The 14,090-nt window shown below is 43.1% G+C and overlaps 1 protein-coding gene across 1 annotated transcript in view; it reads left to right on the top strand.

Annotated features, from left to right (window-relative positions):
* The window catches only part of LOC147624595 (TOM1-like protein 3), a 28,477-nt gene extending 22,001 nt beyond the window's left edge, over positions 1 to 6,476 (top strand). Inside the window, exons 7-9 of the mRNA XM_086819605.1 lie at positions 4,811 to 4,896; positions 5,020 to 5,208; positions 5,297 to 6,476. Of these exons, the coding sequence (XP_086675731.1) occupies positions 4,811 to 4,896; positions 5,020 to 5,208; positions 5,297 to 6,254 (1,233 nt within the window). The 3' untranslated portion in view covers positions 6,255 to 6,476. The remainder of the gene's footprint in view (positions 1 to 4,810; positions 4,897 to 5,019; positions 5,209 to 5,296) is intronic.
* Positions 6,477 to 14,090: the final 7,614 nt, after the last annotated feature.

Consider the following 14,090-nt stretch of genomic DNA (forward strand, 5'->3'; position numbering starts at 1 on the left):
CTTGTTGCGAACCTGATACAAAGAAGCAAGTACATCCCATGCACCCTTAGCAGAAGTGTATGAACGAATTTGCGGTATAACGTGCCTTTTGCATGAAAGGGCAATCAAAGCATGTGTCTGAGCATCCTTGGCATCCCATCTTAGCTGTTTTGGAGTGGGTGGCAAAGGTGCAGAAGATGTAGCACCACCTGAAGATACATCATCACTTGCATCAATAGTGCTTGAAGTACTTGCTGCTCGTGTAGGAACAATAGGCCCGACATCAGCCTCTGATACATAGACCCACAAATTCTTTGCAACTAGTACATGTTTCATCATATATGCCCACATAGGATAGTTGGTGCCATCCAACTTATCATCAATGGAGAGCATACCAAACAAATCACTGGTATTTCCAGACATGGCTGTCACAAATGCGTACAAATAGGTAGTGTGACTGAATCAAGGCGTCAATTGCAATATAATTCAAGTGTGCCACTGTGTTTGCTCAAAGGTCTTGAAGTTAGAAAAGCAAAGTTAAAGAACTTTGGCAAAAGTTGAGTAATATTCTATTATTAAAAGAATAAAGAGGAAAGCATAGTGAAAAAGTAAAAGCAAATCATGGTAGCTTTTGGCAAAAAGCAGGACCCTCCCTTGGGTATAAAAGAAGCATGAACCTCTCCCTTCTCCTCATTCATTGAAGCTTGGAGATTATCCTCATCTTCATCAACCATCATCGGATTTGTTGGAGAGTGCGAGAAGACCATCTTGGTCATCAGTATCATCGTTATCAAGCTTGCACAGCCGTTTGCGCCCCCTGTGCCGTTGTCTTGTACCATCCCCGCGCTGCTCAACCTCTGCCCAGCAGCGCCGCTAGTACTGCCGCTAGCATCGCCCTCAACTGCTGGCCTTGCCTCGTGTTTTCTTCAGCTTTTTGGCAAGAGACACGATGCCATGTTCACAAATCTGCCATTTGGGTTAAGGATTCCATCACCAACTTGGTGTTTGCTTTCTTGAGGATTTTCTACAGATTGGGTATTGAGTTTACTTGTATTTGGACTTGAATCTAGACTTGGACTTGGACTTAGATCTGAACTTGGACTTGGATTTGGATTTTGGATCTGGTACTAGCCCGGTGAGAGATTCTTGCGGGTCATCCTTGTGGTGTGCTCGGTATCAGAGGTCTCGTGCCTTGACATCGACATCGACTTGGATTTGGATTTTGGATCTGGTACTAGCCCGGTGAGAGATTCTTGCGGGTCATCCTTGTGGTGTGCTCGGTATTAGAGGTCTCGTGCCTTGACATCGACATCGACTTCGATATACTACATCGGCATATTTGTTTGCTTTTGTATTCATTGATGTATTGATCTTGGTTAGCATGCCGGTGGATTGTTCTTGAATAAATTCCTGAAAGGGGGCGGGGCTTGTTCCTTGCTTAGTGTGGTGTACTGTGCAAAGTGCCCTAATCCCTTCTCTCTTTCCCCCTCTCTATATCTTTTATCTCTTGGAGCTGTGGTTGAGTTTGTCACGGCATGCCTTGCTGGGCTTACACTCCTCCCCCCCCTCCTCCTTTTGGCTCAGTCCATCCGCTCTATTTGGATCAATGTCATTCATACCCTCCGCATTTAGTGGGGGAAGATGTAGCGTGGATCGGATTGCATGCACAGGCGATGAGAGGCTTTTTTGTGTACACGGCGCCGGGTCCCCCTCTCTGATCGGGATGGCGAGATCACTTGGCATTACAGGCCCATAATTGTCAGGCGTTTCATGAAACGCGTTTCCCAAACGTTTCATAGCCTGGCAGGTGTTTCAAAAACGTTTCATACAAAAGGGGGGGGGGGGGGGGTACATGTTTGGCAGTCATGAAGGCAGAAATGTGCGGATACGGCAGCAAAAAATAGGAGATATGAAAGTTTTATGCATAAAAAAACCCAAGCAACCAACAAAGTATGGATAAATGTTTAAAACAAAAACAATATGATGTATCATCATCATGTATCCTGATTCTTGCAGCCTAATTAGTACTTACTATTGCTTGTTGCTTGCAAGCTGCAAGTGAACATTGAGTGACCAATGATTGTTGAAACTTGAGAAGAGAGAAAATGATAGATGACATAGATCATAGATCATAAGACTTGCCATGCAATTTTGCAAAAGTGCTCTCAAAACTTAAATGGCACTAAGTCCAAAAGACGCCAATACAAATGTCTCATGAATCATGATAAGTAAGATGTCCAATTGGCAACTGTCAACAAAAATTGAAAAGACCAATACAAAAACCATGGAGTGTAAAAAGAGTCAAAAGAGTGAAGTCTAGAGTCTAGACTAGAGGCAACAAATAGTAAAAAGCCTCAATAGTCAAGACTCATCATCATCATCATCATCAGCAATATCATCTCCCTCCTCTGATGACTGTGAATCTGTATCAGGAGGAGATGATGCCTCAATATCAGCCTCTAAGAAGCTCCATCCACCGATGACTATGCTCATGTCACACGAGTTGGTGCCAACAACTCCTCGTAAAGCATGGCATAGATGTCACGCTCCTCTGCAAGAATGTCTGGAATGTCCTTCACTTTCTCAATGTCGATCTTGTCAACATTCACATGGTGCGGCTCGATGGGATTGCCTCGCTGTTCAAGTTGACGGAGGTTGCAATCTAGCTGAGCAGTGGACAATCTCTTCCTCTTCTTTGTATGGAAGAGGGCCCATGTGCTCCAATTCCTCTCACAAGGATTGGAGCTACAATCCTGTGAGAGAATCCGCAATGCAAGGCGTTTCTGTCATGAAGAGGACATGAAACTTTGTAAGTTACCAAGTAGTATTTAGAAACTTCAGATAGCCTACTTCGGAACTTACGCTTCAGTGTTCACAAAGTAGTAAAGTACTTACCATAGTAGGAGTGTGTGTCCCATATTTCTACCACCAGGAGATTGGCCGAAGCTCTCTCGAAATTTTGCAGTTTCTCTCCCAAAAGTAAAACTCTCATTGGCGAAACACTAGAAGCTCGTCCTCAAGTTGCCTCAAGAGTGCAAGGTCAACTCTTGTCCATCTCTGGATGTACTCCTGCCAACCCTCTTCCAACTCCTCATTGTTATACTGCTCCTCATTCCGCCAAAGAGGGTGCAGTATATGGGCAACCGCATGAATTGGTCTCTAGTGTTCCAAACCTCTCTGATGTCCTGGACCCTATCAAAGTCAATTATAAGTAGCAATGAGCACCACATGGCACCATGTACGAAATAAATTGAACAAAGCAAGCAGTGTATCTATACCTCACAGCAGGTAGCACAGTGTTGTGGTCAAGTGCCTCTCCAATGCTGTCCATGAACTCGTATAAGAGTCCAAGGGTGTTGCCCTCCATATTTGTTATGTGGAGAACACTATAAATGGGCTGAGTTGCCTTCACAAGTGCCTTGGCTTCATCCCACCAACTCTCTCGCATGACTGTGTGCACAAAAGCCAATGCCTTGGGTTGCTCCTTCTTCCAGCGTGGGGTATGCAAAATGTGAAATGACAAAGCGCATTGAATAAACAACTTTGTTATCTCACGGGTAGCCTCAACGACAGTTTGCTTCTGAAACCCTACTTTGAGGCTTGCCCTCTTCAAAGTAGGCTTGGTGGGCAAGCAAGACCAGTGGGCTCGAGGGGCGGAGCTAGACCTAGCACCAATGGCGTTGGAACTAGGCAAATCAACCTGACTCTGCATATCACTCTGCATATCGGGAACCTCTTCCATCCTGGCCCTTTTGCTTTCATCCTCTGAATCATCCTGGGTATCATCACCACTCCCAATTCCTTGCATAGCCTCCTGTTCTCTCTTCCATGGCTGAAGAGAGGCTTTCAAATCTGTAGGGGCTCTAGGACACGGACCAATCCCTTTCCCCTTCAATCTCGAGAAATGGGCCTTTATCCTGACTGAAGAACCACCTGATACTTTGTCACAGTGCTTGCATTTCCATTTTTTTGTGCTTGAACCCCCGTATCTGCCAACAGGGGTTACATGGGTCCACACAGTATCCCTTGCCCTCGGCATTTGCCAAAAGAGGGAGAGATTTGGGGCAAGCTGATCCAAAAAGCCCAAATTTCAGAATCTGAAATTTACAAAGAAATTGCACAAAATCATAAAAATTGGAAGAAACCAACCTGAATAGCGGGCCACACAAGTCCCATGGCTGAACCAGGGCACAACTCTCGAGGAAAACCCAAGTGTGAGGGTACGGATGAAGACGGCGCAGCAAACGGAAAGATATTGTACTTCGTAGGTACAATTTTAATGTAGGGCACGTTTTTTATTCATTAAAAAAAATGAGAGCTTTGAAACTCGTTTGAAACATTTGAAATGTTGCAAACGTTTCAAACGCGTTTCATATGTTTTGAAATGCGTTTCATAGGCCACATGTGTGGCAGGTAGTTTTGCTCCGAGAGCAGCCAGCCATGGAGGGAATCACCCTCCTCAGTTTTTACACCTTTTTTGAGGGTTCTGAGCATGTACATGTTGCCTATGGTTGTTTGTTTTTTAACTAATAGATGGATCTCTTTCCTGGGGGGTTGGGGGGATAAAAGTTGGATAGTGTTGTCTTATGTGACTTTGGTTTCATCTCACGGCAGGAGATCTCTCTTGCTTCTGCCTGTGTTTGTTAACATCGAGAAAACTACTAGCGCACTTCAAAAAAAAATAAGTTTCGAGGTGTTCATAGAAACACGGTTTGTGGGTGTGTCAATAATGGATCGCTTTACTAGTCAAGCATTTGACTGCTTATGGGTTCCTTTCAATTGTCTACAGACTTACAGGAAGTAAGGCATTTGTAAATCTGGTTGTATGTAGGCTGTGAAAGATGATGTGATTATCCAGCTTGTGGAGCAATGCCGAACTAATCAGAAAAGCATCTTGCAGCTCGTGAACACTACATCGTAAGTTCACATTCTGTACAGAGTTTCTATGTGTTTCGTTTTGCTCATAATAGTCCCTTTGTGTTTCTTTTCTGCCCTAATGGGGGTGTTTGCCATGTCTCTCGCATCGATGTCTTTGCACAGGGATGAGAGCTTGCTGTGTCAGGGCCTTGCTTTGAATGATGAACTGCAGCGCGCTTTGGCAAAGCACGATGCCATTGCATCAGGGTCTCCGATGCCACCTGAACATAAATCAGGACCTTCTAGAAGCTTTGCAGCCTATGACCAAGAGGATGAAGAGGCAGAGGATGAATTCTCCCAATTGGCCCACAGGTGTTTTGTGGTTTCTTTTGTGTTTGCAAGCATAGATGATGCATGTATTTATGGACTTCCATTGCCTCAATTCTTGGTGTATACGCAGATCAAGCACGAGACCAGGTCGCGCATCTGCTAGCCAAGAAAATCGACCACCCGGGGCTTCTCAGTTTGCACTACCTCCACCACCTGAGCCTATTAGAAGAATCAATGCCCCTCCGGGTGCCCGAGGGCGTACATTAGATCTTCTCAGTGGTGAGTCATTCAAAGATGTGTCACCTAAGACTCCAGGTACTCTTCCAATCCCTCCGAGCCAGCAGCAAGCATCTCCTCCGCTCTCTGAACAGCAAAATGCACTCAACCCATTTGCTGACAGTCCACGCTTTGTAGCTACCCCCCCTTCACAGCAGGCCCAGCAACAAATGTCGCCCAGTAGTACAATGAGCCCCTCTCCTCAACAACATCAGCCTTCACAGTATCTACAAAGTACCATTCAATCTAGTCCTGGCAGTTATGTTGCGCCTTGGGCATCTGGTAGTCCAGAGTCACGTGGATTGCAGCAGCAAGAACCGGGTCCTGGGAATCAACAGCAGCACATCTCGTCTCCTTACAGCCCTCAACTTGAAGGGCAGCATTTGCAAGGGGGCCAGACTTCTTCAGCTTGGAGTTCTTATGGAACAACTGTGGCTTCAAGCCTTCCGCCACCTCCAATACTCTACACGGAGAGGCATCGGTATTTTCAAGAGCAGACGAATCAGACCAGTCAACGGCCTCCATATGTCGGTATGAGACCGAGCAACTTGGAGCAACAAACCATGAATTTGACTCTGCAAGACGGTCACAACCGTCGGATGCAGAATACATCTATTGGTAAATTGTCTCAGTCTGCAAGCTTCCCAGCAAATCAGACATTGCCACCTGTGAAGGGAGTCCATTCTTCTGAGAATGCCAGCTCTGCAGACCGGTTGTTTGAAGATCTTGTTGACCTACGTAGTATGAGCGCAAATTTCAAGAAGGCTGGCATATCAAGCAGCTTGACTAGGAGCAGGGCTAGTGGCATGTGAATGTTGTGGTGCGGTTTTCCGTCCTGCTGTTTTATATTAGGTTTGACACATTGTCTGATCTTGAAGTCCAGGAAAGGCTTTTACACAGTGTACTTGTATTTTAATACTAGTACCTATTGATAGGGTGTGGGGGGGTCAAATTTATTCTGTTTTGAATTAAGTACTGGCCTGGTAGAACTCTTTTGTTGGCATGTATGGATTAAATAAGTGATGTTGGTCAGTTCATCATGTGCCCTTGAAAGTTGAGGTGAGAGATGTATGCTGTTGGAGTGTCTATGCATTGGTAGCCACGTATCGGGATCGCTAGAAGATCAGTTATTGGAAGTTGAGTAGCCCAACCTTGTTTTTTCCAAGAGTCCTTTGCAACAGGATAGTGGTTGGGGAGCCTGATTTTTCGATGTCTATATTAACATGGTTTTTTCATGCATGTGGTGGATCCACGAGAAGAAGGTGCTTGGGCAATGCTGCAGAGTGCTAATATGTTGTTTTGAAAGAGATTCAAAGAGAAGACAGCAAGGCAGCAACACTTAAGGTGCTTTGTTCTTCTCAAAGGATTTTGTTTAAATCATTATCGACAATATAACACTGCAGCAATACTGTATGGAACTGTATCCAATTTTCTGTAAAATTGGAAAGTAATCCCGGTTTATGAACTTTCATCACCTCGAACATATGGTATAATTGATGAAGTTCTCGAGCCGTTGATTGCTCCTAGATGTATGAACAGTTGGTAGCGCCTCATCCATTGCAACTGGTCCCAATTTATGTGAACGTTCTGGACCCGGCTTACTCAAAGTTGGGATGGCAAGATCTTTGTCTTCATCTTCAGAGTCCTCACCTTAAGAACGATGTGTTGGTAGTCCTTTTAGAAGCTAGGAGGAGAATTGTTTCTTGAGACAAAAGATTAAGAAACCAACTAAGTTACTGGTGGTTGTATGGTTAGTTTGAGATATAGTATGGGTAAAGAAAGGTCTGACCTGTATATCATGTGGCGCCTCTTAAATATTTGGCAGCGCAGAGGGGGGGGATCCACAATAGTGTATATGAAGAAGATGCACCTGTTAATGTGTGAAAGGCTATATCTGATGTCCTACCTTTGGTGATGAGATAATAAGAGGGAGATAAGCAAAGGAGATTCTCCAAGCCGCTTGCATTGCTGACATCTATGATACACCAGTTGGCTGGAGAGGTTGTATGTAGTAGGCTTAATGGTGAGGTTAATGTGGGAGGTTATAGGCTAAATGGTGAGGTTATGGGGGAGGTCAAAGTGTTGACCTCATGCAAGACAGGTTCTCGTGGTGCTACATCTTTTTTGGATGAAAGTTTTTATGGTTCCACTTGTACAAGGGCTGGTCAGGTCTTCATAAAGAAGGAAACTTAATATTTTAGAGTAGAGGAGCTTTTATTTTTCCTAGTCTCTTGTGTTTTTCCTAATTGTAAGGAGTTGTTCTTATAGTTTTTTGTACTTCCATAAGCTGCCACATCTGTTGATGGTGATGGCTTTAGGGCCTTGTTCTTGTGAACCCAAATGATATAGTTGTCATCATAGAAGCCTTGAGCTTCTAAGAAATTCTTGGGCAATAACAACAGTTTTGATGTGTGACACAGGTTCTTTGTTAGTGAGGTTTCTCGGCCTTGCTTATGTTGCTCTTTTACTTCTTTGTAGGGGTTGTGTTGGTGGCCTTGGGAGCTATAGTTGGGTGTTGTTCCCTCATGTAACTTTTGAGCTTCAAGCAATTGTTTAGGCACCCACTGGAACTATAAGGAAATTAAAGGGGTACCACCCGAGGTGGTACAACATATGATTCCAATTATGGAAGGATCACGGAGGCCTGCTGGCAGAAACCATACCAGATGAATCCAAAGTATGCAGCAATTGTAAAGAAGGAAATTGATAAGCTCATTGCTACTGACTTTATCTATGAAATCAAACATACGGATTGGTTGTCACCTATTGTGATAGTACCTAAAAAGAATGGGAAACTGAGAGTATGTGTCGATTAAGAAAGTGAATGCAGCCAGGAAGGACCATTACCCATTAAGAAAGTGAATGCAGCCATGAAGGACCATTACCCACCATTACTGTATATCGAACATGTCTTGGAAAGAGTGGCTGGAAGGGAAGCGTACAGCTTCTTGGATGGGTTTTCAGGACAATTAGGTGTCCATAGCACCAAAAGACCAACATAAGACTGCCTTCAATACCATCATGTGGGGAACATTCGCTTACAAGGTTATGCCGTTCGGTCTCACAAATGCCCCGGCAACCTTTCAAAGGTTAATGTACACAGCTTTTAAGGACTACTTGCAGAAATGGTTGGAAGTGTTTATTGATGATCTATGTGCACATTCTCGATGGGAAGATCATTTAAATTGTTTAAGGAAGGTGTTTGAACGTTGCCGATTATCGGATATTACTAAACCCTTTGAAGTGTCAATTCTGGGTCAAGCATGGTGTGATATTGGGACACAGTCTAAAAAAATGTCATATCCACTGATGATAGCAAGGTCAACTTGATCTTGGAACTACCATTGCGCCTACCAACTACAAAGGTGTGCAAAGGTTTATGGGTCATGTGGGTTATTATCGACGCTTCATTGTATTTTATGCAGAGATAGGTAGACCCTTGTATAAACTGCTCATTGTCTTTGAGTGGACCAAAGAGTTTCAAGAGGCTTATGTGAAGAAATTTGAGCATAATGATGAGCTATGGTGGATCAAACACTAGAATCAATATCATTAACAAAGTGATTAGCAAATGATTAAGATGTAATTAGTAAATAATTAGCAAATAAATTAATGTAGGCATGGATACTCAAAAACCAGCAAATTCTCATTAGGGCTATGTTTATAGAGTTTACATCAAGAATCAAATCCCATTGATTTCTCCATGATTCACTCCCAGAATATCTCCACCTTTTGTCTGATTCTCTCCACCTCTTCTCTTTTCCCTGAATATCTCCCAGAATATCTCGACACTCCTAAATTCCCTTTATTCTCTCCCAGTAGATTCTTCTCACCTTTTCACAGGTTCTTTCACAATTACATCTCCTCTTTTACAGCCTCTATCCAAGAGCTTGTTCCCACACACACCCTATTCACTTGTATATTTTAACATTATGATCGTGTGAAGCAAGCCTTGGCAAGCGCACCCATTTTGCGATCCCCCAATTGGAATCTTATATTCCACGTACACATCGATGCGTCAAATTTTGTAATTGGTTGCGTGCTAGCCCAACCTGGTGAGTTCAAATTGGACTATCCAGTTTGTTTTGCTAGTCGTCAATTGAATGATGCAGAGGTGAACTACACCACTACTGAAAGAGAAGGATTGGCCATGGTCTACGTAGTCAAGAAGTATCGACATTATCTCTTGGCTAACAAGTTCATATTTTTTGTAGACCATCAAGCTTTGCTATATCTAGTGAATAAACCTTGCACCACAGAAAGAATCACATGTTGGCTACTATTGTTGTTGGAATTTGACTTTACTGTCAAACGGTAAGAAAGGGAACATAGCATGTGTTGGCTGACAACCTGTCCAGAGTTCCAAATGGAGAACCAGCAACAACTGGCGTTGACGATGACCTTCCTGATGCTTGTCTATTCAAATTGGATATGGTACCTGAGTGGAGTGATGAGATCTCAGAGTATTTGGCTTATGGCTTCCCGCAAGATGTACCCTTAAACAAAGATAAGATGCGAAGGCTTATCAAGCTTGCGGCACCATATCAATTGATTGTCGGAGAATTGTATAAATTGGGCAAAGACAATGTGCTTAGGCGGTGTGTAAGAGAGGATGAATTTGTGACCATACTAGAAGAGTCTCATTTTGGGATAGCAGGCGGGCATTTTGTTGGAGAGATTACAACTCGAAAGGTGCTCCAAGCTGGACTCTGGTGGCCTACATTATTCGGGGATGCCATAGAGTTTGTCAAAAGATGCGAAGAATGCCAACGTTTTGTTGTCCCACAAAAAAGTGACAAGATGCCACTAACCCCCATCATTGTCACACAACCATTTGAGAAATCGGGAATAGATTTTGTGGGGCCGATTAGTCCTGCAACTCATCCATCACAAGCCCGCTACATAATCGTACCCATAGATTATTTCACAAAGTGGGCAGAAGCCAGAACTTCAAAGAAAGCTAATATGCACGACAAACTGCGAAATTTGTACATGAGCAAATCATATCACGATTCGACTGTCCATTGGAATTGGTGAGTGATCGAGGTTCACATTTCATTAATGAGGTGATTAATCAACTGCCTGCTCTGCAGGATTCTTGGTAATCCATCGTAAATCGTCACCATACTACCCACAAGCAAATGGTCAAGCAGAAAGTACCAATAAGCTTTTGTGTACCATCCTCACAAAAACTGTGGAGGCAAATTGAACAGATTGGGAGCATAAGCTTACAGCAGCCCTTTGGGCCTACCGCACATCATATAAGGTGGCAATAGGATATACTCCTTTCCGTCTAGCTTATGGTGTTGAAGCGGTTATGCCCATGGAATACCTAGTACCAAGCTTAAGAATTGCTATACAAGAACGTCTAACTGAAAAATGCATTAGCTGAAAGGCTAATTGACTTGGAAAAACTGGATGAGACCCGATTGATAGCATCACACGGACTCATGTTTGAAAAGTTGCACAGAAAACATTGGTTTGATAGAAACCTCAAGAAAAAAGAGTTAAAAACAGGGGACCTTGTCCTCATGTATGGTGTGGAAAACGCCAGGAAAAAGAAACTAAAATACCGAGGTCTGGGACCATTCCGTGTATCAGAAATCACACCTCAAGGGTCTGTCCGAATAGAGACAATTGACGGCATCCAAATGGAGGGCTATGTCAATGGGACTAAACTAAAAAATTACTTTGGACCATTAACCCATGAGATGCTCTTCCAAGAACACCTCTTAAAACAACAGAAACAGTTAGCAAAAGAAAAGATCCAGCAAGCGCAAGACGAGGCTAAAGCTAGGCAAGCAAAAGCTAAAATGAAGAAGGGTCTGATTCATGTCAACATGGCGTCCATAACCCTTGTGGACAAAGAGCATCTAAACATTGAACCAGCAAGACTCAAGTTGGGACTCACAACAAACAAGGGCATCACAATTAGTGTTTTATTGATAGATACAGGTTCGAGCCACAACCTAATCTCATATGATACTTGGATAGCCTTAGGGAGACCAAACATTTAACACACGGATGCAAAAGCTCGTAGTGTGCACTTAACAACCACAAAGGCCGTTGGGCATTTAAATGTTAACATTTCCATCAGTAATAATCCCTTGGTTGGAAGGGTATTTGTAATGCCTGCAGGTACAATGGAAGAGGAGATGATCTTAGGACGATCCTGGATCTATGCCAATAAGTGCAATATCCAATGAGAAGAAAAAACAACATCCCTAACCATTGGTGAAAGGGTCATGTCCATACCATTATGGACCTCGACAAATCAAGGCAAACAAATCGCTGTTGCAGAGGCAGTACCTCAGAAAATAGAATCTACACCCACTGTGTTGAAATTGCCAACACAAAACCCAACATACAAGAGTACATATAACTGGGTACCCAAGATTCACCCCAAGGGTCAACCTGCGAGGAAAGAACCAATGAATGATGAACGTTCTCACTGAGAGAACCCAGTTCAGAAGTCAACCATTGCCACCACCTATAAAGTGGCAGAAGGTCAAGCACTTGCAAAAGCCTCATGACTGTCGTCACAACAATCCGAAAGGACCTAATGTGAGCACAAGGCTACTATCAAGGCAATACAAAAATATGGCTACCCAAAATAAAATCTATGACAAACGCCACAACAGGTTCGAATCAATATACAAAAGAGGGTGAGCGCTTTCAGCATCAACTCCCCAAAGGGCAAACCCCACACCTGCACTTGTGTGGAGAAGGAAGCAAACTTAGCAACCTGAGTTGAAAATGACTCAAGCAACAACAATACCTATAGTGAATATAGAATTGAACAAGATATGTGAAGGAAAAAGCAAGGGTGTCCCAAGTATAAGCAATACACAACCAGACACAGCAACAAAAATATTTAATTGGGTGGAAGGAACAGTAAAAACCTCCCAATTAGAATTAAAAAGATTCCATCAAAAAATGCCTAAAAGTACTAAGGAAAACCTTTGGTTTTCATGGTAAAATTAAAAGAAAAAAAGAAAAGCAATGCATCATCATGTGCATGTGGGAGTGTTTGAGCACAAAAGTTAAAAACTCGATTTTATAAACTTTACATGAAACTGCAGAAAAATGTTTCACGCCGTGAAGTACCCCAAACTGTTTCATGATGTGAACCATTTTTTAGTGTTTCACGCCGTGAAGTGCCTCAAATTGTTTCATGACATGAACCATTTTTAGTGTTTCACGCCGTGAAATATTGTGAAGAAGTTCACGCCATGAAACCGGTAAGAACTGTGGCACCAATCACAAAATGACACGTGGATTGTTCATTTAACGTAGCTGCCCTGTCCGACGACTACGCTATAAAATCGATTTTCTTCCTTGATTTCGTCACTTCACAAACGGTGATTTTGCGTTTTCCTTCTTCAATTGCTTGCGCACATTCGCCTTCTTGCTCCTGACATCGCCTACCCGACTTATCAAGGTGGGAGCTTTTTCTTTTGTTTTTTTTCTTTTTCTTTCTTTTGTATGTATATATTTTGTGATTCGAAAAGGACGTGTGTTGAGAATGCTTTATAATGCATGTTCATGGATTGATCAAAGATTGACATGCATTATCAATAAAATGAAAAAACCGTAAAATGATCATCTTTCTAAAAAAAAATCTACATCCATACATAGTTGTAGAAAACAAAAAAGACAAGCTTGCATTTTCACGGAAAGTTTGTCATGTCTGCTATTTCACGTGAGACATTCACGTCCCCAAACTTCACTTGAGACATTCACGTCCCCAAACTTCATGTGGGACATTCACGTCTGTTGTTTCACGTGAGACATTTATGTCCCCAAACTTCACATGGGACATTCACGTCTATTGTTTCACGCAAGACATTCATGTTCCCAAACTTCACATGGGACATTCACATCTATTGTTCCACGCAAGATCTTCACGTCCCCAAACTTCACATGGGACATTCACGTCTGTTGTTTCACAGCCACACTTTCACGTCTTCAATTTCATGCCTACTCTTTCACGCCTTGACTTTCACGGCCCTAAACTTCACGTGAAGTCTTTCACGCCTGCATTTTCACGAAAAGACTTTCACGCCTTCAAGTTCATGTGATTGCTACTTTCACGGGAAGACCCTTACGAACCTTTTCCTCACATACTGCCACTAATTAACACAAAAGAAAAAGAAAAAGAAAAAGAAAAAAGTAGCTTCCACCAATCATTTGACTGACCATGTCTGGTTACACAGATTTCTATTTCGGAATTTGAGTCCCGGGAGCAACCACCTCCAACACAAGCTAGCAGTGCCATAGGGTCCCAGAGTGCCAGCAAGCTGAGGACCCAACTTCTTGGGCGGCCCTTACACCCAGTCCTTCCAGGGTACTCTCACATCAGAAAAGAGGTTACTACACCACATGGGAAAATCACTTTGCAGTGCCACAGTAAGGAGTGCCTCCACCAAAAAGTTGGAAAAAGTCGGCCTCGGCATAATGGCTATAGTGCCACCGAGTGATTGACACCGATCTGTGCGCAGAGTATCTTCGTACTTATGACAAGCAGACAAAAAGAGGCAAAATTACAAAGGCAGATGGCACCACGAAAGAACTGCTAATTACATAAGACCTCATCAGAGAAGCTCTACAGCTCCCCGCGGGCAGTGAAGGTCCACAGACACACAATA

Source organism: Cibotium barometz, chromosome 25 (assembly GCF_041138505.1).
Source record: "Cibotium barometz isolate CiBa-2024 chromosome 25, ASM4113850v1, whole genome shotgun sequence".
Lineage (NCBI taxonomy): Eukaryota > Viridiplantae > Streptophyta > Polypodiopsida > Cyatheales > Cibotiaceae > Cibotium > Cibotium barometz.